Below are 26,151 nucleotides of genomic sequence, written 5' to 3' on the forward strand. Positions count from 1 at the left end.
ATTATTCTAGTAATAATAACATAGACTAATATAACTAGTATACGTTTTGGAGTTGTCGTAATTCGGAGTAATTATAACGCTGCATTCTTTGGGTTAAGTACTGATTACACGTCCCTATTCACCAGGCTATTTTTATATTCGGAACTCCTCGGGCATTTCCAACATAAATGTTTCGTGAAAATATATATTGTTTCATAAGCAACGAGTTAACAACGTTTTTAAGCTGTGCCGAGTATTGAACATGGGCTCAGTTACCCTCCCAAGTATGTTTAGATATTCTTCACTTAGTAAATTGGTTACATCATCTGGACGTTTGTTCAGGGCACGAAGTTTACCGGCGTTGACGTCGTTAGGCCTGCATGACAAACAACAACGACATCGGTCATCAAATTCTGCTGAACCCATTCACAAGGTATTGGTCTACGGCATTTAGCTGTTCAGTATGCGGTTGCAGAGTCATTGTATAACCGTATGGTGTGTGGGGAAATGAAAGCAGACTTCTGTGAGGCTTGTGATCCCCTGGTGTAGTAGTAATCACAAGTACTTGTGGACTCGATTTCAATAGCACTTATATATATAGAAACTACTAAGGTTATTGTGTGGTTTGTTATTTATTTTTAAGTGCTGCTGAAATTGACTCCATAAGTACATGTGGTAATGCTCACCAAGAACGAAGTTTTTTTCATTCGTATCGTCGATTATACCAAATAATGAATGTGTGAATTTGAATATTGATATCACTGATTTGATTTATATACGCAATATCTAATGACTTAAATCTGGTAAAATGAATACTAGTCTTCGTAACCCATGAGTAAAATGCTGAGTAGTAAAGAATCTGACATTTCATCTTTTCATACGAGATTGATGAAAGTCGTCACAAAAATCAGACTTTTTCCATTAACCATGTATGGAATCGATCATGTAAGTCCCTCAGTTTTGCACATTACTGCTCTCTTATCAAAGTAACACGTGTCACATCCGTGACATTCATAACTTCATGACATCACTTTCCTTACGATGTCACCAAATATATGAAGCTTAGTTTATTTATTTTCATAAATGTTTGCAAACATTTTTCTGTTGGGTGAGTAATCAAATAATACGATATAAATATATCTATATATCACTTCACGTGAGATTTATTAATGAACCTTATGAACTTTTCATTTTACCTAGTCTGTATAAGAATAAAAAAAACTTTTATTAATGCTACATAGGCCTTTATATATTTCACTTTAGAGAATGGAAAGAAGATATGTGCAATGTACGGGTATTATAAACAGATAGAAGTGACTGTGAATTCTGGTCATCAGTTACACATATGTTATTGTCTTTTTTTCATATTAACTTTTGATTTCTTGTATTCCTGTAGGTATTGTATGATGGAAAGTGTCCACTTTGTGTAAAAGAGGTTGACCTTTTACGGAAGTTTAATCGTGGCTCCGTGAACTTTTTTGATATTACGAAAGGAAATTACAATCCAGCAGACCACCAGGGCATACAATATGAGGATGCTATGGGAGCATTACACGTCATATCACCAGACAAAAAGGTATCAATATATCATCTAGCATTGCACGTTCTACACATAAAATTTTAAAAAGATACATATTTTGGGTGTACTCTAATTAAAGTAAGATTTCTCTCTTCTCTTACTTCCTTTTACAAGGCAGCATGTTTTTTGATTGACTGCTTGAAGTTTAATTAATCCTAGGTCATACGAACAGTAGGATTTACCATCTGATCCTCTTGTATCAAGGTACTCTGTAGTACAAAGGGAAATGAGAGATCTGGGTTTGATAAAACTGGGATCTACTGAAATTCAAACATTAACAGGTACATTTAGTATAAAGGTAATGATGCTTTATAAGATTACTATTGTTCTTAGCTTTATAATTAAGTTTTGACTGAGTTATGGAAATGTAAAATTTTTCAATAATGTTTTAGGGGTGAATAACAAAATTTTGGGATGTCCTCAAGGAATGTTTGTGAAACAGAGACCCAAGTCACAAATTGCTTCATAACCTGTCTTTCTGTTACAAGAGGTAGAAAGTAACATTTGTGTATATTTTGTTTGCAGTTGTACGTGGGGATGGATGGAACTCGTGAACTTTACCGTGCTGTGGGCTTTGGCTGGGTGGTAGCTTGGACGGAGCTACCAGGAATAAAGTGGGTTGCAGACTCTGCATACCGTTGGTTCGCTCTCAATAGGTTTTGGTTGACTGGAAGACTTGGGGAAAACAAAGATGATGACTGTGATTCTGGCAGGTGTAAGATCACCAAAGATAGCCAACAAAAGCGATGAAGACATGGACCAGGATATTATTTTAACTTTGAAATGTTTGGTTGAATTTCGTTGGTTGATTTACTCATCTCATCCGAGAACAACTACGTGTGACTCCCTCATTAAAACAACACATTATCAAAAAAATTATTTCAAACAGTTTCCGGTAAACAACCAAGTCCATCCTATACACTATTAGGTCTATAGCGAGCTATAGAGACAGGTTTCCTTTCAGTATGACATTGTGTTGTAATATGCCACAGTACCTGAGATGTGACATTGTGATACAGTTAACACCATAATCACACAGTATAAAAATTATAGTTTAGTGGGATCTGAAAATTGAAATAAGTTGCAACCCGAATCTATCCATTCGTATATAAGAAATGTTCATCCCAAAGCTGTTGTTTTTTATTTTACAATAACTATTTAACCTAACCAGACCAGTATTTGAGTGATTCTAACCTTGCCAAAATATCAATGCTGTAATTTCAGTTTCAGGGCCAACAACATTAGTGACCTATAGTTATTTCATCTAGTTTATATTTATTTTATTTCATCTTTAGATATTGAAACTACTCTACATGTCTTTCATGGTGATGATGTTTTACAGACAGTACAACCTGTCAGTCATGGTGATGATGTTTTACAGACAGTACAACATGTCTTTCATGGTGATGATGTTTTACAGACAGTACAACATGTCAGTCATGGTGATGATGTTTTACAGACAGTACAACATGTCAGTCATGGTGATGATGTTTTACAGACAGTACAACATGTCTGTCATGGTGATGATGTTTTACAGACAGTACAACATGTCTTTCATGGTGATGATGTTTTACAGACAGTACAACATGTCTGTCATGGTGATGATGTTTTACAGACAGTACAACATGTCGGTCATGGTGATGATGTTTTACAGACAGTACAACATGTCGGTCATGGTGATGATGTTTTACAGACAGTACAACATGTCGGTCATGGTGATGATGTTTTACAGACAGTACAACATGTCAGTACAACATGTCTGTCATGGTGATGATGTTTTACAGACAGTACAACATGTGGTCATGGTGATGATGTACAGACATACAACATGGTCATGGTGATGATGTTTTACAGACAGTACAACATGGTGTGATGTACAACATGTCTTTCATGGTGATGATGTTTTACAGACAGTACAACATGTCAGTCATGGTGATGATGTTTTACAGACAGTACAACATGTCTGTCATGGTGATGATGTTTTACAGACAGTACAACATGTCTGTCATGGTGATGATGTTTTACAGACAGTACAACATGTCTTTCATGGTGATGATGTTTTACAGACAGTACAACATGTCTGTCATGGTGATGATGTTTTACAGACAGTACAACATGTCTGTCATGGTGATGATGTTTTACAGACAGTACAACATGTCTTTCATGGTGATGATGTTTTACAGACAGTACAACATGTCTTTCATGGTGATGATGTTTTACAGACAGTACAACATGTCAGTCATGGTGATGATGTTTTACAGACAGTACAACATGTCTGTCATGGTGATGATGTTTTACAGACAGTACAACATGTCTTTCGTGGTGATGATATTTTACAGACAGTACAACATGATGATATTTTACAGACAGTACAACATGTGGAGTACAACATGTCGGTCATGGTGATGATATTTTACAGACAGTACAACATGTCAGTCATGGTGATGATGTTTTACAGACAGTACAACATGTCTGTCATGGTGATGATGTTTTACAGACAGAACAACATGTCTGTCATGGTGATGATGTTTTACAGACAGTACAACATGTCTTTCATGGTGATGATGTTTTACAGACAGTACAACATGTCGGTCATGGTGATGATGTTTTACAGACAGTACAACATGTCTGTCATGGTGATGATGTTTTACAGACAGTACAACATGTCGGTCATGGTGATGATGTTTTACAGACAGTACAACATGTCTGTCATGGTGATGATGTTTTACAGACAGTACAACCTGTCAGTCATGGTGATGATGTTTTACAGACAGTACAACATGTCTTTCATGGTGATGATGTTTTACAGACAGTACAACATGTCGGTCATGGTGATGATGTTTTACAGACAGTACAACATGTCTGTCATGGTGATGATGTTTTACAGACAGTACAACATGTCTGTCATGGTGATGATGTTTTACAAGGCAGTACAACATGTCTTTCATGGTGATGATGTTTTACAGACAGTACAACATGTCGGTCATGGTGATGATGTTTTACAGACAGTACAACATGTCTGTCATGGTGATGATGTTTTACAGACAGTACAACATGTCTGTCATGGTGATGATGTTTTACAGACAGTACAACATGTCTGTCATGGTGATGATGTTTTACAGACAGTACTATCAACTTGACCATATTATATCTGGTTATTTGATAATCTCGATGTTCCTATGTTTGATAATTTTCTGTATATTTTTATCTGTCCTTGTGACACCTATATGGTTTATTGTACATTGTTGCCTTTGTATATTTTGATCACAAAACAATATTTTATGACTTGTTGAATGATAATTAAAAAATCAATGTTTTCTGTCGTGTTATTTACAACTTAAACAACTGTTCCATGTTCTATAATAAACATATAATGATCTCTGTTGTTAATCCGTTATCTCAAGGCCAAAAAATATCTGGCATGGTTCCAAATACACTGTCTACACCGGAAATGGGAATGCTTATCAAATTTAAACGAGTTTAAGATCATCAGTTTTATCAGACAATCGATAATTCAGGTAAATATGGTAAAAAATGTATCTGGCTTCTTGTTGCATCACATTACAATGTGGATGTGACCTCATTTTATTGTCTAACCCTGACGTTCCAATACGTTACATCACAGATATGTAATACAAAAAAAAGTTCTATCTCACGTGAACAAAAATTGTAACAGTAACAAGACAAATATATGATGAAATAGGGACATAACTTGTGATACTTCAGATTGGAATTATACCTAAGTTATTCAATAGTATATATTTAAAGGAATGTTAAATTTGTGTCACTTAACATACATAAAGTTTACATCTAAATTAAGTGTAAACTATAGGGAACGATTATTAATCGGTAGGTCAATATTTGGAACGGGAAAACGTCATCCGAATATGACCATTTCACCGACCTGTAAATTTTCATTTTTTTTTGTAAAGATACGTGTATTCATTAATCCAATGACAGTATTTGTTGTGTATATATAATTTTCTGTTAGAATCTTTAAGTTGGTGTTTCCGTGTGGACAGTCTAATTTAAAATCGCGGCTTTACTAATATCTACGTTCAAACCTGCTTGGTATACCTAAAAGAGTATGTATTAAACTTCCTATTAAAGAAAATAAACCTAAATTTCGTAATCATTTTCTTGTTATATCCAAATAGGACCTAGTTTTAATATTCGTTTAAGAAAACGTACATCACAAAAGCAGCGCTTTTTCTCTCATGATACGAATCCAAATTACATGTAACCTACGGAAAAAATAATAATAATGGAACGCAGAGCAATAGTTCATATAATTAAAAAAATACTGACATGTCAACAGAATCTTAGAACTCAAATTTGATAAAATGAATGAAAAATACGAAAATGAATACAAGAATAAGACAAGGTGGTCCAGAATGGTAAGCGTCTTCGACATCTGCCGTTTAAACCTTGGTCAATCAAAGTGAGAAATGTCACGATCCAAACGAAAACGAGAACATGGTGAACAACAACGGAACCACTAGGCACACTAACGGCTATCAAACATGTCAAACATCATATCATTTAAAGAAATATAATATTTCTCGATGAGATCTTTGCATTTATGACGACCGTAAAATCTCATAAGGAAGACAATGCATTTGTTTCCCGACCGTCCCTGTTTATTACCACGGTCCTTTCTTTTAACATTTTGGGTAAACAAACTCGAATAATAGAAGTTTTGTTGCTGGCGATCCCCAACGTAACACTACTACTGCACTGAGGCTACCTCGCCTAAGACACGTGACAATATATAACTTCCTGTGATGCCTCCTGGGAAGATGGCAGGTGCGATGAAATTTATTAACTTAGTTCACATGTCATAGAAAATACTGCCATGACAAAGATTCTTCCAATGTTATAACTCTGCGTTGCTTTGGCAGAAAATTACCAAACTTTTATTTGTGTTCTATTACAAAAAAAAAAAAAAAAAAACAAATAAGTGCGCGGAGTTGGGTAATGAACATGTAGGAATCACTGTGTCTGTCTGTTCATCTGTCCGGACCTTTGTTACATGCGACTCTTCTTCATACACAGATTGATGGTATTTGAAATTCGGTACTTGATCGTACAGAGAACAGGAAAGACTATCATTTCCAAAAATCTAACAGCATATATATTCTGAAACATCATATACCTGATAGATGGGTATAAACCATTTCCTAATCGACATGCGATGCAGAAATCTTTTTCAAATGTAAGCAAACATAATGTATTAAAAATAAACATAATAAATCACTTCCTATCGAGCTTATTTTCTTCAGACAGGAAACGCTGATATACTTCATTATGTTAGCAAGTATCTATTATCTAAAATATCGGAATGAAAGTATCCTTAAAAAGTATGAGTTAAGAGGACGATTTAATATACGTATTGAAAAAAGGGTACAATGGGAAAACAGAAATATAACATAACAGGTATACGTGGATGACAATAAATGACGAGGATCTATACAAATACTGCTGTTCAGTTCAGGCATTGTCTGTTTAATATTAATACTATTATTAAAAAAGCCTAAATTTTAAGTTTTAAGAGAAGTGTCCCAGCTGGGCGTCGAACCCTATCAAAATACTGTAAAACTATTGGCACATCAAGAGGCGTAAGTCCATTGCGGTTATGGTACCTGGCATCGTATATCTTCTATGTTATGTTATCTTAGCTCTTTGTTATTGGAGGTAAGAAACTTGGATTCAGCGCGAAGGAAGAATGGCTTCCAAGAAAGCCGCGTCGAAGTGGACAGCGGCAGAAGTTGAGCAGTTTTGCTCAATCACAGGTCTTTAATCAAACCAAAAGATGCGATCACATGTCTCTTATTCAATCCCGACGAATATAAAATCATGCATTGTTCACTTTTTACCCTCCTCTTTAGATTAACAAAAATAAATGACGGAAGCTCAAAGTAGACTAGGCCAAGTGATGGCATCTTCAAAATCTGACCTAAATGTGGATGCAGAAATAATCATGACGTTGGTGCATTTTGCTTTATGACCAACTCAATATTATGATTTGATTTAGATCTATCTATCAAGTCATCATATTCCACACTAGTACTGTATGATTGATTATCGATTTGGACCAGCAATAGTAGAAATATTTCCCCTTTCAAGCAGAATTGAGTACTTTTCAGGATCTTTCACGTATACATTGGCATGTCGTGTTAGGTATTGAGCTGTAGAATGTAGGTAAAAATACAATTATGTGTATTTAGATATCTTCACCATACTTTATAAGAAATATAGACATAACTGTTAACATGAACTCCAGTTTTTTATTTGAAAAGGTTAAATGTTAAAAACAAAAAAATGCTATCTACACAACCAAAATGATGTGTCTGTTAAAAGAAAATAGAATTGGTTACACCATTAAATTAAATGTTGATTTTACAGTACTGAATAAAACACTCTTTTGACTGACTTTTGCCAAAAAATTGGTATTCAGCTCCAACCCCAGTTCATGTACATCAGCAGTTTTAGTAAAGTATATCACTATGAAAGTTCTCTTAATATAGTAACACGGGATTTAGTGTTAGCCATTATGATTCATTATATATACACAAGTGATGTGTGTACTATTAACAGTTGATAATGCATAATCAGTTTCACAAGTGTATGTAATAAAGGCTAAAATAATTCATTCTATTATTGCAACTCATGATCACTTTAGGGAAATAAAACAGAAGTCTTCATTTTGTTCAGATAGCGTTTCCTGTTTGTAAAAGGGTAATTTAAATTTTTATGTATGATATTACCAAGACAAATTTTGCAACAGTATTTTAATCATTACTTGACAAAAATGATCACATCAGGTGAAAATGAGTTGAATCTTATTTCATAATATTTGTTACTTTTATGTTGAAGGTGCTGAAGAAAATGTGGCAGAGCGAATGTTGGAAGCCTGCAATGGAAACATTCAGCTGGCCATTGAGATGCACATGGATGGTGGAGAGATGTGTCACAGTGGACCACAGCCATCTGCATCCTCTTCAGGAGCAAGAGGTTCTTCATCACAGGCAGCTACAGAACAGGTGGTCGAGGAGGAGGAGTAAGTTACATTAAAAAGAACCATCTGTTCAGCAGGAATCTTGTCAGCATTGATAACACTACAAAGTCATCTCATGTTTTGAGCAGTTATTTTTCTAATAATTGTATCACTTTGAAATGCATTCTTTTGTCTTTAAACCTCTTAAAAATGCCATAGAATGTATAAAACGTCTTCATATAAGAGAACTGAAATCCTGTGCAATATATGAAATAAAATGTTTCATTTATTTAAATTCATGACATCTTTCTATTGTATGGTTTCTTTCATTAATAGAGATGTGAGAGCTCCAATTCCACAGAGGAATGAAACACTAGTGGAGGAAACACCAGCTGGATTTGGTAACTTCTATACTTTTATCCATATAATTGATTACATGTTACAGTGCTACTGGAATTGAGAAGATCTGTTGAACCATACAATTACTTGTTATTTATAGTTAGTCTAACACCAGTCAGAAGGATGGCGATGCTCCAGTATGTAGCCAAAAATTAATTGCATACATTTCATTGAAAGCAGAAAATTACATACAATCTATAATGTCTTGTTATGATATGCTCATCTGATTTCCAAGTCACACACATCCATGAAGCAGAACAACATTCCTTTGTTCTGTTCATAGATATTTTAAGAAAAGATGCTGTGTACAGATCATGAGGCTGTTGATAAAACATTCCACTGTTATATCATCAAGATTTATGTAGTGTCATATGTTTATGTGGCAGAAATAGGAGAGATTTATGAAATAGTAGATCCAGGTAAAAATGTGCCACTTAGTTTGTTATCAAGGTGTCATTTAAAAAAAACCCATATGAATCAGATCATCTGTGGAAAAAGACTGATTTTGCTGCTCCAGGATCAGTGACAGGAATAACATTTAAAACAAAAATAATCATGAAAATGTTTTCATTTCCAAGATGTAACATCTATCACCCTTTCCATACAATCGGTACATGTGCACTCAAAACGTAAACCATGATAAGTTTTTTGCTTGCCATGTTATTTACATATACCTATTGATGCTACATTACCATTAGGTAGTATTAGCATTTAGTTGCATCACAGTGTTTAAGCTTCACTAGTTTACATAATAGATTAATTGTATTGTAGTCAGAGTAGCACACTTGTAAATTAAAACCAGCAACAACAGAACTTCTGTTTGCTGTTAATACTGCAGATAAAAGACTTAACTCTGTATCTCAGGTAAATTGAGTTCTCCGTCAGGCTGTGATAGGTTAGTTGGTGAGAGCGTTGGCCTACGTAACTTGGTTGGAGATCTGAGGTGCTAAGTAATTCAATGCTCCACTACTCTTGGCCATTTGTGTTTCTCAGGAGGCTGAGAAATGGACCAGTTTCTGCTGATGTGGTTGTGTCCTTGGTCCAGACACTTTAATTGCTGTGGCAGGCCTCTTGTATACTGGTCATTGAGGTAGCTACCAGCTACTACAAGGATACACTGTCTCATGACCCTGGCTGTTCACGGGTGATGCACCCAACAAACAAACCATTAAATGAGTTCTCCTAATTTTCACTGTGTCCAACACTTCCTGGTTCTGAGTGACAATAACTATTGATAATGTACAGAAACATAATCCGAATGAAGTTGTTTCATCAAATGGCGGGTATGATAGAATAGTAATCTGATGTGAACATGATATATGAAAATATATATAATTGTAGAGTTTTTATGTGTTGAATTTTATACTGAAAACTTGAATCAATAATATGACATTGTAATTGTAACAATAAAAAATCTCTCTAGTTATTCTTGGAAGATCACAGTTATGAACATGCAGAATGTTTAAACTTATGTTGAACTTAATGGTTGAAAGAATTAAAGTGTTTAAATTCAGACACATGTTCATTATGTGAACCAGTGCAGTGGTATTGCTATCCTGATATATCTGTGTTCTTCTATCACTGTCAGTATACTTGTGTATGTATATATATTACATTACAGGACTGGCTCACTACAGTGGCCAGATGTCGGATGATGACCTAGGTTGGTTGGTCCCTCATCGTTTGCTTCTATGTGCTGCTAGGCCTTATATGTTTTTTATTTATATTTATCTTTAGCTGACTATGCCATATCGAAATGTTCCGTTTAGACACTGCCTTATATACCATCACAGCTTCAGTGTGCGCCATCAGTTACATTGTACTCATAAAATTGTGCATAAATATATTCAGGTGAATTCTCATCATGTTTCATCAATGACAGATTTTGCATGTAAGGACCTTATTAACATGTCTGTTCGAAGGAAAGGGGGCATATAGAATTAATCTGGCATCAATGTAGTGATGGCATTGCCCGATAGGTTAAGCTTTTGCAGCAAGTTAGGAAGTGCTCTCGTATATTAATGAAATATGTGTACTAGGTTATTGATAATTGGTCTGAGGGTAGATTTGGGATGTGTGATTCATTTCCCAGGGAAATTAGGAAGTATTTTATCAAAAAGTGGAATTTGGATATGCTGTGGGACTTACCTTTTTGATGGTCCAAGATTTGCCTCAAGTTAATTTTCTTTTTATTGCCTCATCAGATTTTTAAAATTAAAAAAAAAAGGAAAAAAAATCAGAGTTATTTCCTTTTTTTAATGTAAGCTACTTTGTCAGGGTCATTTTCCATATTGGTACTTTTTTACATTATCATGTACTTTTTACTACGACAGTGTCGCATACTGAAATATCTTGTGTCCCGTGGTGTACACAATACTATCCCATTGCTGACTTTATTTGTGTGGTCAGAAATAGGAACTGTGGATAGCTAACAATATCCTGCCTTGTTTTGATATTACTGATAGATGCAAGTAACAAACTGACTTTTTTTATAACCATCCTGAATTACACTTTTTGATTTCTCGAATTGTTGTTTCTGTTGTATTCAATAGAAAATAGACTGTCTTACAAATATAAAGTGTTGCTCTTGGCTACGAGTTAGATCTCTCTGCACACGCGTTGTCTAGTTTAGCAGTAGGAAACATGCTTTCACTGCTCTAGAAAAGCTGGTATCTTTGTAGTTTGGAGCTTTGTATGCTTACTGTATACAGAACCTTACCATCTGTTTGTTTACAGTGGCATGAGCTGACTACCCATTCATCTGTATCACCTTTAAGTCACTGTTTCACTACTTGCATGCAGTCTTTGTTATTGCTGTTTCCTGTCATGTGATGAACTTTTCAATAATGATATGAACAATGTCACACAGGGCTGATAGATCTAAAGATCCTTACAAGCAATCAATATTTCAGAAGTAAAAAACAGAGTAGTATTTTATATACACATAATGAATTTTAAAGTAAGTTTATAAATTATTTGATCTTGTAACACTGAATTACCTCAGAGTATGGTGTAGATCAATCCCTTCCATAGATATGTACAGTAGTCATCAGGATTTGTCCAGCACTGATGCAGGCTGAGGGGAAATTACCTAGTTCTTTCTTACTAGCAAGAAGTCATTCTGTTGTAGCTTTTTACTGACAACTGCTACAATTCTGTAAGCAAGTGCATTTACTTTTTGAACGGCAGATTGCTGTGTTCTGAAACACGGTCACATACTTCATCATTTACTGAATTACAACACTTACTTTGTGTAATTTTGTGTAATTTAGATGGCGTATTTTGTGTGGTTTTAGAAGTTTTTTTTTTAAAAATCATTCTCAGAACAAAATCACAAAAGCAAAATGTAAAAATATACTTCATTGTATCATGACATTGTTGTCAAGTTCTAGTCATCTTGTTGTATCTGTTCATAGCCATTCAAAATCAAAATCTTGTAACACTGAATTACCTCAGAGTGCATGAAAGGGCCATCTACAGGAAAGACCTTGTAATCAATAATTTAGATGATGTTTTAGGTTATGTTTGAGGATGATTTAGACTATATTAGATCCAGAAATTGATCTGGATATTTTGAAATACTGTTCAAACAAAAAAAATATCAGGTGACTAGTTTTATTAATAATTTGAGCAGGTCACATTATGATCAATAGCAAATCAATATGATCAATATCAGGTTGTCGTGACAATATCAGGTTGGCGTGACAATATCAGGTTGTCGTGGTTCAAATAAAGTAAATCTTTACTAAATTTTTATGATTTATTGTTGTTTGATGTAACTACATAGTTCTACATGATTAGACATACGTTGCTATTATTTTTAGGATTTCACGGAAGAAGACGAAAAGCCCGATCTGTTTTCGATGGATTTAGAGACTTTCAAGCTGAAGCCAGTAAGTGATGACAGCAGAATAAGTGTAATCACTAATAAGCTGTATGTTCTGGACATAATAAACAGCATTTAGTGTGTTTACCATATCTGTGCCTTTGCATTCGATCTTTACCACCATGCATTCTTAATCAATATCATTTGTCATGTTGCTTCTGTTGAGGTCATGAATAACTTTTCAGAGTTTGTATTACAGTGTTCTGAGGTCGTATTCACCTTTGTTACACAGTAACACTGTCCTGCCTGTGGGAATGGTCATTTACATTATTATACATTCTCTGATTTAATTAATTTTTCATTGTTTATAAGAGCTTACTTGGATTAGTGTACAAACTCTCTTTTCCTTGTCCAGAACAACAGGAAGAAATGATGACAGCTGGAGCATCCACTTTCCACTCAAAGAGACAGACCCTGGAGGACTTATTTCGTCCACCTATTGATGTCATGTTCAAAGGCAGCTTTGCCAATGTAAGTCACAAAAGGAAATATTTTTGTGAAGTATAGATGTCAAATTTTTATTAGGCTGTTTACATGTTAGATGTTAAGCATGTCGAAAAAATTTTAAATGCAAGGAATGTAAATAAGAATGGACAGCTGGGCATCTTTGAAATATGTTTAAATGATTATACAGACTTACAGAAGAAAACATTTCTCATGCTCACATTTGGAAAATATATTACTAATCTCCTGAAAAGTGTTTACCTGTCAGTGGCCAATTGTATATGTACATGTCACATGAAAAATAATTTAAGACTGTGTGAAGACAAGTGAACATACAGTTTACTGGAGATATGTCCTTGTATCCAGTTTTATCCCGTGTCAATCTTACAACCTTATTTGTTTCCTGACTGAGAGAATATATTGGTTTATTAAAGGCTCGAGAACATGGTAAGACCTGCCAGAAATGGCTGATGGTGAACATACAGAATGTACAGGAGTTTGCCTGTCAGGCTCTCAACCGTGACGTATGGAGCAACAGCAGTGTGAAAAGTATCATCAAATCAAAATTTATATTCTGGCAGGTAAGAATAGACTACTTGATGAATAGTGTTGCCTTGGGTTGTCACAGTCATCCTAGTGATCTCTTAATAAAACGACTAATACCATAATAGGAAAAGTCTTTTTCTTTTGCAAATATTTGAGATTTATTGTTTTAAAAGAGTTTTAGATTTACATTGCCCCTTCCTCTCAATATTATTCTATCATTTTTACTCACATAATTGTTGGACTAGACAGCTTCATCTTGGTATCAGAAGACTGATTTATGATAAATCATATCTGGTTTTCTTACTAGAAAGAATATCGGTGTGAAAAATAGAGATTTATCATCATTTTGTAATTATGTGTTTAATATCAACAGACTTCTTGAAGACAAAAACGTAGACAATACATGTACTATTTGTCAGTTTGAAGTAAATTGTTGTTATCTCATGGCACAATGCATTATGAAAAACATTGAAGTTAATCAATTTATCAAGTTATAAATTCTTAATTGACATAGAAAGAATGAATAGGTTTTGCTGGGACTAAACAGCTCAATATTAAACAGGGTTTGCAAGCTTTCAGAGTGCAAGATAATGAGGTTTGATTGTAAAAACAACTAATTGACATGAACAGAGGCATAGTTAATTCAATTTCAATTTTAAAAAAAAAAATGACGAATATATATATTTTAATTGATGAAAATTTTGCATTTGTTTTGTTTTGTCAAAGTCATCTCCCCTTATCTACTTATGTATCAATGTACTTTAGTTATATGTGATTTAGTGGGAGTTGATTTCTTATTGTGTTTCATTTTTGTTAAATCTTTCATTAGATACTATAAAATCTTCCTCCTAAAGTATGATATATTTTTTGATTTTCCCACCAACATTATTAAACTGTAGACCTGTTTGTGTAAGAACTGTGGTACTTTCTCCCTCAGGTCTACCATGACAGTGAAGAAGGTGGTAAATATACTCAGTTCTACAAGGTGAACAACTGGCCCTATGTCTCCATCATAGACCCACGTACAGGTAAAGTTCTCACCTTAATAAATACCTGTAATTAAGTGGTTGCTAATTGATAATTATAATATTAATAATTGGGAATACTTGAAATGTTTGAAGATAATTAGACAACATTTCTCCTGACGTAGAATCTTACTGTTAAGGACAGGAAGTAGCCGCTGATTGGAACACAAGGATTGGCAGGGAAACCTAAAAAAAAATTTACATACCATAACCCCTTATAACTTTATGAACAGTAAATCTTACCAGACCGGTTGTGGTTTGGCAAATATTTTAAGTAGAAATTTTATTTCAGCAAGGTCTTTGTTGATAAGAACCATGACTTTGTGGTCTAGTTACACAGTAAGATCTCTAGAGATGTACCAAGTCCTGTGTTTTTGTATATCACATGGTCATTTGTTGGCTTTTGAGAGTCCCTCTTAATATTTAATTGTTTACCTTTTAAGGTGAAAATATGGTTACCTGGGATAAGTTGGACCCAATAATATTCTGTGAGCTTGGTAAGTATTTAAAGTTTGATCTTTTTATGGTTTCTCTGGGGACATGCACACACTGTAGATAATTGTACTGCAGCATTTTGATACAATATCCCCACCTCCCTCTCCGTTAAATTCTATTATTATTACCAAGGATAAATTCCATGAATGTCCTTTACAGTGTTAGATTAATGTTGTTAGACCAGTTATGTTGTTGAATTTTATTACATAATGCCTATTTCTCACAAAATAAAGAACATCTGGATTTTCACTTCACAGCAAATGAATTTCTAGCAGAGAACCCTTTCTGTGGTAGTGACAGTGAAACTAGCCCATCTCCTGCCAAAAGGCCCAGGGTAAGTAAAGAAATGGGTCGGCTAATTGATATATATCAGCATTTTCAGAGAGAACTGTTATCATAGTTTTATAGTCTGTGGTAAGTATGATTCTCATATCATAGAAGATAATTCATTGGAAATATTCTTAAGTGATAGCACAATCAAGCATCTGCTATAAAACAAGTGTTTATCCTCTTGTCTCTCTATCCTTACCCACAGTGTTTATCCAGTGGTCTCTCTATCCTTACCCACGGTGTTTATCTAGTAGTCTCTCTATCCTTACCCACAGTGTTTATCCAGTGGTCTCTCTATCCTTACCCACAGTGTTTATCCAGTGGTCTCTCTATCCTTACCCACAGTGTTTATCCAGTGGTCTCTCTATCCTTACCCACAGTGTTTATCCAGTGGTCTCTCTATCCTTACCCACAGTGTTTATCCACTGGTCTCTCTATCCTTACCCACAGTGTTTATCCACTGGTCTCTCTATCCTTACCCACAGTGTTTATCCAGTAGTCTCTCTACCCTTACCCACAGTGTTTATCCAGTGGTCTCTCTATCCTTACCCACAGTGTTTATCCACTGGTCTCTCTATCCTTACCCACAGTGTTTATCCACTGGTCTCTCTATCCTTACCCACAGTGTTTATCCAGTGGTCTCTCTATCCTTACCCACAGTGTTTATCCAGTGGTCTCTCTATCCTTACCCACAGTGTTTATTCAGTGGTCTCTCTATCCTTACCCACAGTGTTTATCCACTGGTCTCTCTATCCTTACCCACAGTGTTTATCCAGTGGTCTCTCTATCCTTACCCACAGTGTTTATCCAGTGGTCTCTCTATCCTTACCCACAGTGTTTAACCACTGGTCTCTCTACCCTTACCCACAGTGTTTATTCAGTGGTCTCTCTATCCTTACCCACAGTGTTTATCCACTGGTCTCTCTATCCTTACCCACAGTGTTTATCCAGTGGTCTCTCTATCCTTACCCACAGTGTTTATCCAGTGGTCTCTCTATCCTTACCCACAGTGTTTATCCACTGGTCTCTCTATCCTTACCCACAGTGTTTATCCAGTGGTCTCTCTATCCTTACCCACAGTGTTTATCCACTGGTCTCTCTATCCTTACCCAGTGTTTATCCAGTTGTCTCTCTATCCTTACCCAGTGTTTATCCAGTTGTCTCTCTATCCTTACCCAGTGTTTATCCAGTGGTCTCTCTATTCTTTACCACAGTGTTTATCCACTGGTCTCTCTATCCTTACCCACAGTGGTTTGAGTCATTGTTGTATTTAGAATTGTTACTCATTAATACTATGTACAGCATTATTCTTTACATTTTACTTTGATTTCCTTTGATTGACAGGTGTCCAGTATTGTTGATGCCAGTGAAGACTCCCAACTACAAGCAGCTATCAAGGCATCCTTGACCAAATCTACCTCATCCAACCCAGTCATAATTGACTCCGACTCCGACATTGACAGTGATAATGATCTCGAGACTTTCACAGATTCTGATGATGAGGAAAGTTCAACCACAAACTCGCCAATGAAATGTGAACCTAAACAGAAAACAGACAATGTTATCAACTCCTCAAACAGTGTGGATACCTCCGTGGAAGTCAAAAATGTTTCTGAGGAACAGCCTATAGATCTGTCAGACGATGTCTCTCCAGAAGGTGACAATGTAAACAACAAAGCCCAAAGTACTGATACAGACATAAACTCTGACAGTTACAAGGCCTTCCTAGGAAAAGATGACGGTAAGAGAGCTTGTTCTGTGGTTTCTGAAGTCAGTACATTTTACTGTTTGATGATGCATACATTTGAATATGACATTACAGTATTGAGATATTGCCTACTAATACCTAGGTATCCAAAACTGATTACATTATTATAATAGAGACAACTCCGAGGTGAGGGACGCTCCCTGTTTGATACAGAAATGTTGAGTAAGGATTAGAAATCATTTCTGCTTGCTCACATACAATATGCCATTAATCTCATAGTTCTGTTATCTGGTATTCTTTTAAAGGTTAAAATTGATATCAAGTTTTATCAATATTAAGACAACTGATACATGTTATCCCTACTTACATCAATCCCTCTGTTGGCCCAATGGAGAAGTGAGAGGTCTTAGTGTGGGAAGAAGTAGGAGTAACAGGGGAAAATGTGGGAATCAAACCCCAGACATCAAAGTGAGAGCCTAGTGTGTTATCTATGGGCCACCATTTGCTACAAGTTTGACTTCACCTTTCATCACAGGGTATATAGTATAGATGTGATATTAAACATCTCAGTGTATATAATACAGATGTGATATTAAACATCTCAGTGTATATAATACAGATGTGATATTAAACATCACAGTGTATATAGTATAGATGTGATATTAAACATCACAGTGTATATAGTATAGATGTGATATTAAACATCACAGTGTATATAGTATAGATGTGATATTAAACATCACAGTGTATATAGTATAGATGTGATATTAAACATCACAGGGTATATAGAACAGATGTTATATTAAACATCCAGTGATATATAGTATAGATGTGATATTAAACATCACAGGGTATATAGAACAGATGTTATATTAAACATCCAGTGATATATAGTATAGATGTGATATTAAACATCACAGGGTATATAGAACAGATGTTATATTAAACATCCAGTGATATATAGTATAGATGTGATATTAAACATTATGTGATATATAGTATAGATGTGATATTAAACATCACAGTGTATATAATACAGATGTGATATTAAACAGGGTATATAGTATAGATGTGATATTAAACATCACAGGGTATATAGTATAGATGTGATATTAAACATCACATTGTATATAGTTCAGATGTAATATTAAACATCACAGTGTATACAGTACAGATGCGATATTAAACATCACAAGGTATATAGTATAGATGTGATATAAAACATCACAGTGTATATAGTAAGATGTGATATTAAACATCACAGAGTATATAGTACAGATGTGATATTAAACATCACATGATATATAGTATAGATGTGATATTAAACATCACAGGGTATATAGTATAGATGTAATATTAAACATCACGTGATATATAGTTTAGATGTAATATTAAACATCACAGGGTATATAGTATAGATGTGATATTAAACATCACGTGATATATAGTATAGATGTGATATTAAACATCACAGTGTATATAGTACAGATGTTATATTAAACATCACAAGGTATATAGTATAGATGTTACATTGAACATCACGTGATATATAGTTTAGATGTGATATTAAACATAACAGTGTATATAGTATAGATGTGATATTAAACATCAAATGGTATATAGTATAGATGTGATATTAGATATTTAACTGACTTTGAAAGTATAAAACAACTTTATTGCATTATTTAGATCCACAGACATCACTGATGATCAGATATCCTGATGGAAAACGACAACAATGGCTCACTTCCTGTAATTCTAAACTGATGGTATGTTACTTAGACACTGATGATAGAAATGAAAATTTGTCAGGATCCTCTTTTTGTCAGCAGAATGTTCATCATTCAGGCTAAAACGTATTCCTCTGTGAATTTTGTTCTTCTCATGCTGCATGTACATCAGCAAGGCTTTTGTATCTAGTAAGCAATTAATTAAAGTTGAAAAAAGATATTGCAGTGGCACTTGAAACAACACCCAATATGTAATAGCTGTTATTGAATTTAATATGTTGATATATTTATTTTCACAGTATGTAATTTCTGCCAAATGAAATTGCATCATAAATTTTAAATGAAATTTTAGACCGAATTAACTGACTCATGCACCTGTTGGCAAATCCTCTTGGAAATTCTAATAAACAATTTGGTCCATAAGCCTTCATTTAAATAAGAATTTGTGTATCATGCTTTCAAATGTTGTATACTGAAGTATTTGTTGTGTTTTTCAGGCATTGGTGTTGTATGTTGGATCTCAAGGTTACCCTAATGAACGATTTGAGCTTGTTACAAACTTTCCTAAAAGGAAGCTCTCTTACATGGATTTTGATATGACAGTGAAAGATGCTGGTTTGCATCCTCAGGAATCAATTTTTGTCCAGGCCAGATGATAGAGCTTGATGACGTTCAAGTAATCAGGCCAAAAACATACAGTCTACTTCATAACCTTGTGACAGGCTAAAAGATACAGGCTAGCTTCTTCAAAGGCTTACAGTACAGCCTTCTCCAAGACTTGATCGCAAGGCCAGATAAAATGTTCTGTTATCTGTTCACACAAACTGGTGAGAGGTCAGGCCATGCGGTCTATTTTAGACCAGACGATTTTCTGAAAATGTGGTTGACATAACCGTTTATACACAGCTTGTTTGTTGCTGAAAATATGACAGTGGCATGCTGTATGGCAGACTAAGACAGAATAATTAAAATACACTTCTGAACCAAGAAGCAGGAGAGAATTCTTATATGTCAGGAAATAGTTGGACCAAAATTATGTTGGAGAGAAGCCCACATACCTGGTATCCTATTAAGTATTTGCCATGAACAAAGATATGGTATTTCTTGACTTTCAAATGACATAATGTAAAGTTTGCATAATAGTTTAATTCTTAAGAATCACAATGAAAATGGTGTTGGACGGTACTAAATATGTGAAATAAGATGTTATACACAGCATTCTTGTTCAAAGCTTATGATGAATTATGTGGACAGTTGTTTCACACATGTCATACATAGAAGGTAGGATATGAAAAAATGATTGACAAATGGGAAACATCCCATCATATTCAATTAAACGATGTATAGGTTTACTGTTGTTAACTTTGAAATGGAACAACACTTTAAAAGAAAGAAATTCTCGGTAGCAGACTGAAGTACTTCACTGCACTTCAGTAAAGGACCCATGATAAACTGTAACATAGGTTTTGATGTCAGAGAATATATTTTAGGGAAATAAAAAAGGAAAATGGTCACCAAACTTGAAAAACATCTGTTTTATACACCTTGTAGATTTTCCACCTTTTTCAACAACATAGTTTGTGGCCCGTTATCAAAATTTTCTAAAATCTTTTTTCAACACATCACTCAATGAAATCAGTTCTGATTGATAGAGTGTATAGTGTAAACTGGTACTAACTCTCGGCAGATGTTATCTAAGACAAGGTTGATTACATAGAGTTTTTACCTAATCATTACAAAAAAGTGCTAAACTATCACTATAGTGTGTAGGCCTGTTACAGCCTGTTACACCGTTTTATTATCCATATTTACCATCAGTGACAATATATATATATAAACACATAAAAAAACCATCAGTAATGAATAGGTTACTTATATACAGTGATCAAATAATTCAGGTGTATTCCTGTGTTAGAACCAACTGTTTTCGTTCCATCGACTGACCAATACCTCTATTTATAAGTCATATTTAGACTAGTGTGGTGAAGGGAATATATTTGAAACCACTGAATTGAAGATCTAGTGTAAGGTCGGGCAGGTTCATACTAAAAGTGCCTTACCTGGCCAGCTTGCCATTTATACATGGTAGAAGATATATATATATATAGAGGATGAAGCAGATTGACAAGCACAGAAACTTTAACAGTGCCTTAACATCTACACTGGTTATATAATGTGCAAACAAAAACATGTTGTGTTTATAAAACAGTGATTTAGAAACACAACACACTGATTCTTGATATTGAGATGTCAGTGTTCCTCTGTTTACAAACTGCTGAGTTGGTAGATGGTTCATTTAAATTGATATTGGTTTGGTATATAGTGTGGTCTTTTGAAAAAAAATCAAATTTTGATATGGCTTTTTACTTTACAGTTTTCGCTTGAATGACATCACAATCTGATAATTGTTGATATTTAATACTAAAATATTAAATCCGAAGAAACTTGTTTCCCTGGACTATTTAATTTTCAAATAATACATAATCACTATGTAGGTTTCAAGTGTACTTGTCTCTCTTGCTTAGTAACAGCTAGTTTGTTTATGAAACAATCATTGAAATCGTGGAATATACTTTGTGTAAGCAATCGGGAATCAGGTATTTCCAGTTACTGTGAATTAAGTTTTGCACAAGGATAGGCATTTAAGAATTTATGATAATAATAAACTTAATTTAATGAGGATTTAAGAAACTGTTTAGCCAAGGCTAATCTACCACAGAGTCCTCTTGTTTCTAATTCTCCCCAAGGGTTGAGATTGTAGTGCCACACTGACAAGGTAGGGAATTATCATTTTTTCTCCAACCACTTCAATCTGTGGTATAATCTCCATTGTTTTCTGTCTGTATATTATATGTGCCAATATGATTGAAAGTGACATAACTTTTGTCATTCCTAACATTTTTGACAATCGTATCCATGCCGCCTGTTTTGAGCATCATGTTATTTTGTACACCTATACATGTGTATTATAATCTTGTTTTTTGTAAAGAAACATCTAAAATCCATCTAAAATAGGTTGCCAATTTATGATTTGTGAGAGAAAGGATATGGATGTGTGATGGATGAATGGAGCCAAAAGGCGATCATTTCAAGTAATTTCACCAGGGACAATAAGGATTTAGATGTGTGATGGATGAATGGAGCCAAAAGGCGATCATTTCAGGTAATTTCACCAGGGACAATAAGGATTTAGATGTGTGATGGATGAATGGAGCCAAAAGGCGATCATTTCAGGTAATTTCACCAGGTACAATTCAATGAGATATTGCTCAGTTTTGGTGGTTTCAATAAGGCCTATGCTTGTGTTGCTGTTTTGAGACCAAAATTTAAGAAATCAATGTTCTCCATGTTTACAAGAATATCAACATCAGAACTATAGGCACCTTTGGAGTTTTTCTGATTGCTTTAGCCTTTTAGTTTAGAACTTGTAGTGTTGAAATGTTTCATGCTATCAGATCTGCCATTAGTGAAGATATAAAATGTATTTTTTTGACATATATAAGTTTGATATATGTTGAGTATAATGTGCATTACTTTCATTTGGTTTTAACTTGATGTATTCCTGGCACCTTTAACGACAGATTAATGTTATGTAATTAGCTGTCTGTAATTATCATAATATGATGTAAGCATATGTATATAGACAGGACACAAGGCCCCTAACATTACAAGCTGATTTACAGAATTCAACATGACAGATATGTTGTTATGAATTAAAACCTGAAAAAAATAGAAAAAAAAGAACTAAAATATCATCAACAAAATCACAGTTGTATGGAGTATTGAGCTAAATTGAATAAAGACCCCCTTGTAAATGTTTGTGTGGATAAAAGTCCTACAGAATACAAGGTCTTCCTGCTTCAGAAGACAAGATTCGTGGTCGTTGGCGCTAGAGATATTGCTGACTTATACATGTATACAATTTGCCTGGAGGAGGACAAAACTTATCCAGTATTAACTTCCACAGGGATTGCTATCATAACATTCTCCTGGTTTTTGTAAATATCCTGTTCAAAGCTCCTATATATATATATATGTACAGATGTGTTTATATGATCAATGATAAGTGCTACATATCCCTTTGGATATTTATTTTGTATTGTTATTCTGAAAACAGGTTTTCGCTCACAAGCTACCACTTTGGAATACAAACAAGATTTTTATTATTTTTGTGTTTCTTGTGTTTTTTCATTTCCTGATGGTCCTAGCCAGGACCAATCAATTCAGTTAAAGTTGATCTTTTAGACTCAATATACTGGTTCATTAACACCACGTGTAGAACTCTATCTCTCGCTGGTTCATTAACACCACGTGAAGAACTCTATCTCTCGCTGGTTCATTAACACCACGTGTAGAACTCTATCTCTCGCTGGTTCATTAACACCACGTGTAGACCTCTATCTCTCGCTGGTTCATTAACACCACGTGTAGAACTCTATCTCTCGCTGGTTCATTAACACCACGTGTAGAACTCTATCTCTCGCTGGTTCATTAACACCACGTGTAGAACTCTATCTCTCGCTGGTTCATTAACACCACGTGTAGAACTCTATCTCTCGCTGGTTCATTAACACCACGTGTAGACCTCTATCTCTCGCTGGTTCATTAACACCACGTGTAGACCTCTATCTCTCGCTGGTTCATTAACACCACGTGTAGAACTCTATCTCTCGCTGGTTCATTAACACCACGTGTAGAACTCTATCTCTCGCTGGTTCATTAACACCACGTGTAGAACTCTATCTCTCGCTGGTTCATTAACACCACGTGTAGACCTCTATCTCTCGCTGGTTCATTAACACCACGTGTAGACCTCTATCTCTCGCTGGTTCATTAACACCACGTGTAGAACTCTATCTCTCGCTGGTTCATTAACACCACGTGTAGAACTCTATCTCTCGCTGGTTCATTAACACCACGTGTAGAAGTCTATCTCTCGCTGGTTCATTAACACCACGTGTAGAACTCTATCTCTCGCTGGTTCATTAACACCACGTGTAGATGACATCTGCATTACAGCATAGTAATTAATTGACTGTCTACTGCTTTAATTTGAAGTCTGATAATCTCATGACCCCACGAACTCTTAAAAGTAGATTCATTGAATAGTAATTCTGTGTTAAACAACAATTTCAATGATCACTTCATAGCTATCAAACGTTTTCTAATATTCTGATTTTTATCTGTAACAGATAAACAGTTGATGTCAGAGTTTCTGTCAGGTATTTGTACACTACTTTAGTCATACCATTTCGGTATTATGGATTGCACACTTGAATATGGAAAAAATAAATATATACTATTTATATATAAGTTTTATAGGAAAGGTGACAATCACCCAAAACAACAGGGGTGTAAAGTTTTATAGGAAAGGTCATAACAGTCACCCAAAACAACAGGGGTGTAAAGTTTTATAGGAAAGGTGACAGTCACCCAAAACAACAGGGTGTACAGTTTTATAGGAAAGGTGACAATCACCCAAAACAACAGGGTGTACAGTTTTATAGGAAAGGTGACAGTCACCCAAAACAACAGGGTGTACAGTTTTATAGGAAAGGTGACAGTCACCCAAAACAACAGGGTGTACAGTTTTATAGGAAAGGTGACAGTCACCCAAAACAACAGGGTGTACAGTTTTATAGGAAAGGTGACAGTCACCCAAAACAACAGGGTGTACAGTTTTATAGGAAAGGTGACAATCACCCAAAACAACAGGGTGTAAAGTTTTATAGGAAAGGTGACAATCACCCAAAACAACAGGGGTGTAAAGTTTTATAGGAAAGGTGACAATCACCCAAAACAACAGGAGTGTGAGGTTTTATAGGAAAGGCTATTTAATATGTAACCAACTTGTTCTGTTAAGATACTAGGTGTTTTTTAAGAGTGAAAGATTTTTTTTCTAGTCCCATGTCCAAAACATAATTAAACTGATATATATGTCACTGTGAGATGTAAACACGTGTTTTATAGGAAAGGTACACGTCACCCAAAACAACAGGGATGTAAAGTTTTATAGGAAAGGTGACAATCACCCAAAACAACAGGGATGTAAAGTTTTATAGGAAAGGTGACAATCACCCAAAACAACAGGAGTGTAAGGTTTTATAGGAAAGGCTATTTAATATGTAACCAACTTGTTGTGTTAAGATACTAGGTGTTTTTTTAAGAGTGAAAGATTTTTTTTCTAGTCCCATATCTCTTATAAACATAATTAAGATCTGATATATATGTCACCGTGAGATAGAGGTCTACACGTGGTGTTAATGAACCAGCGAGAGATAGAGGTCTACACGTGGTGTTAATGAACCAGCGAGAGATAGAGTTCTACACGTGGTGTTAATGAACCAGCGAGAGACAGAGTTCTACACGTGGTGTTAATGAACCAGCGAGAGATAGAGTTCTACACGTGGTGTTAATGAACCAGCGAGAGATAGAGTTCTACACGTGGTGTTAATGAACCAGCGAGAGATGGAGTTCTACACGTGGTGTTAATGAACCAGCGAGAGGTAGAGGTCTACACGTGGTGTTAATGAACCAGCGAGAGATAGAGTTCTACACGTGGTGTTAATGAACCAGCGAGAGATAGAGTTCTACACGTGGTGTTAATGAACCAGCGAGAGATAGAGGTCTACACGTGGTGTTAATGAACCAGCGAGAGATAGAGTTCTACACGTGGTGTTAATGAACCGGGTATATAACAGTTTGAACAACTCGGCGACAATTAAAGAATCAAGTACCAACATACTTATAGTCACAAATAATATTTTATTAAATGAAATGTTGATAAGACACCGCCATATAAGGTACTGTTCACATATACAGTAAAACATCACCAGTGTTAGGACATGATACATACATATATATATGGTAACATTAATATGTATCATCAACGCTTGGTAGCGTCTACAACGTACATCACTTAGGACACGGAACAGCAAACAAGGTGAAATACACAATGTACACAAAGGATGTAGTTATAATGAACAATATATGGTAACATTCACAAATTGCATCAAATATTCTAAATGCAGGA

General features: G+C 35.0%; 2 protein-coding genes across 2 annotated transcripts; both read left to right on the forward strand.

Annotated features, from left to right (window-relative positions):
- Positions 1–201: 201 nt before the first annotated feature.
- LOC132558806 (uncharacterized) lies at positions 202–3,299 on the forward strand. Its single transcript, XM_060223415.1, has 3 exons — positions 202–412; positions 1,376–1,555; positions 2,084–3,299. The coding sequence occupies exons 1-3, from the start codon at positions 242–244 to the stop codon at positions 2,306–2,308; spliced, it is 576 nt and encodes a 191-aa protein (XP_060079398.1). The 5' UTR covers positions 202–241; the 3' UTR covers positions 2,309–3,299.
- Positions 3,300–7,283: 3,984 nt separating this feature from the next.
- On the forward strand, positions 7,284–23,284 carry LOC132558797 (UBX domain-containing protein 7-like). Its single transcript, XM_060223402.1, has 13 exons — positions 7,284–7,350; positions 8,435–8,618; positions 8,892–8,956; positions 10,576–10,617; positions 12,779–12,847; positions 13,196–13,311; positions 13,719–13,865; positions 14,768–14,858; positions 15,299–15,352; positions 15,608–15,684; positions 17,025–17,421; positions 19,078–19,157; positions 19,616–23,284. The coding sequence occupies exons 1-13, from the start codon at positions 7,284–7,286 to the stop codon at positions 19,772–19,774; spliced, it is 1,548 nt and encodes a 515-aa protein (XP_060079385.1). The 3' UTR covers positions 19,775–23,284.
- The last annotated feature ends 2,867 nt before the right edge of the window (positions 23,285–26,151 follow it).

This window comes from Ylistrum balloti, unplaced genomic scaffold (genome assembly GCF_031769215.1).
Source record: "Ylistrum balloti isolate Yb309-2 unplaced genomic scaffold, AGI_CSIRO_Ybal_v1 Utg370828, whole genome shotgun sequence".
Lineage (NCBI taxonomy): Eukaryota > Metazoa > Mollusca > Bivalvia > Pectinida > Pectinidae > Ylistrum > Ylistrum balloti.

What these genes read in the sequence shown, in the direction of transcription:
- LOC132558797 (XM_060223402.1), top strand. Translation starts at nt 7,284, where the DNA reads ATGGCTTCCAAGAAAGCCGCGTCGAAGTGGACAGCGGCAGAAGTTGAG. An exon ending in TCAAAGGCAGCTTTGCCAAT is followed by an intron (nt 13,312 to 13,718) that starts GTAAGTCACAAA and finishes GGTTTATTAAAG; the next exon opens with GCTCGAGAACATGGTAAGAC. An exon ending in CAAAATTTATATTCTGGCAG is followed by an intron (nt 13,866 to 14,767) that starts GTAAGAATAGAC and finishes TTTCTCCCTCAG; the next exon opens with GTCTACCATGACAGTGAAGA.
- LOC132558806 (XM_060223415.1), top strand. Translation starts at nt 242, where the DNA reads ATGGGCTCAGTTACCCTCCCAAGTATGTTTAGATATTCTTCACTTAGT. An exon ending in CTGCTGAACCCATTCACAAG is followed by an intron (nt 413 to 1,375) that starts GTATTGGTCTAC and finishes GTATTCCTGTAG; the next exon opens with GTATTGTATGATGGAAAGTG. An exon ending in TCATATCACCAGACAAAAAG is followed by an intron (nt 1,556 to 2,083) that starts GTATCAATATAT and finishes TTTTGTTTGCAG; the next exon opens with TTGTACGTGGGGATGGATGG.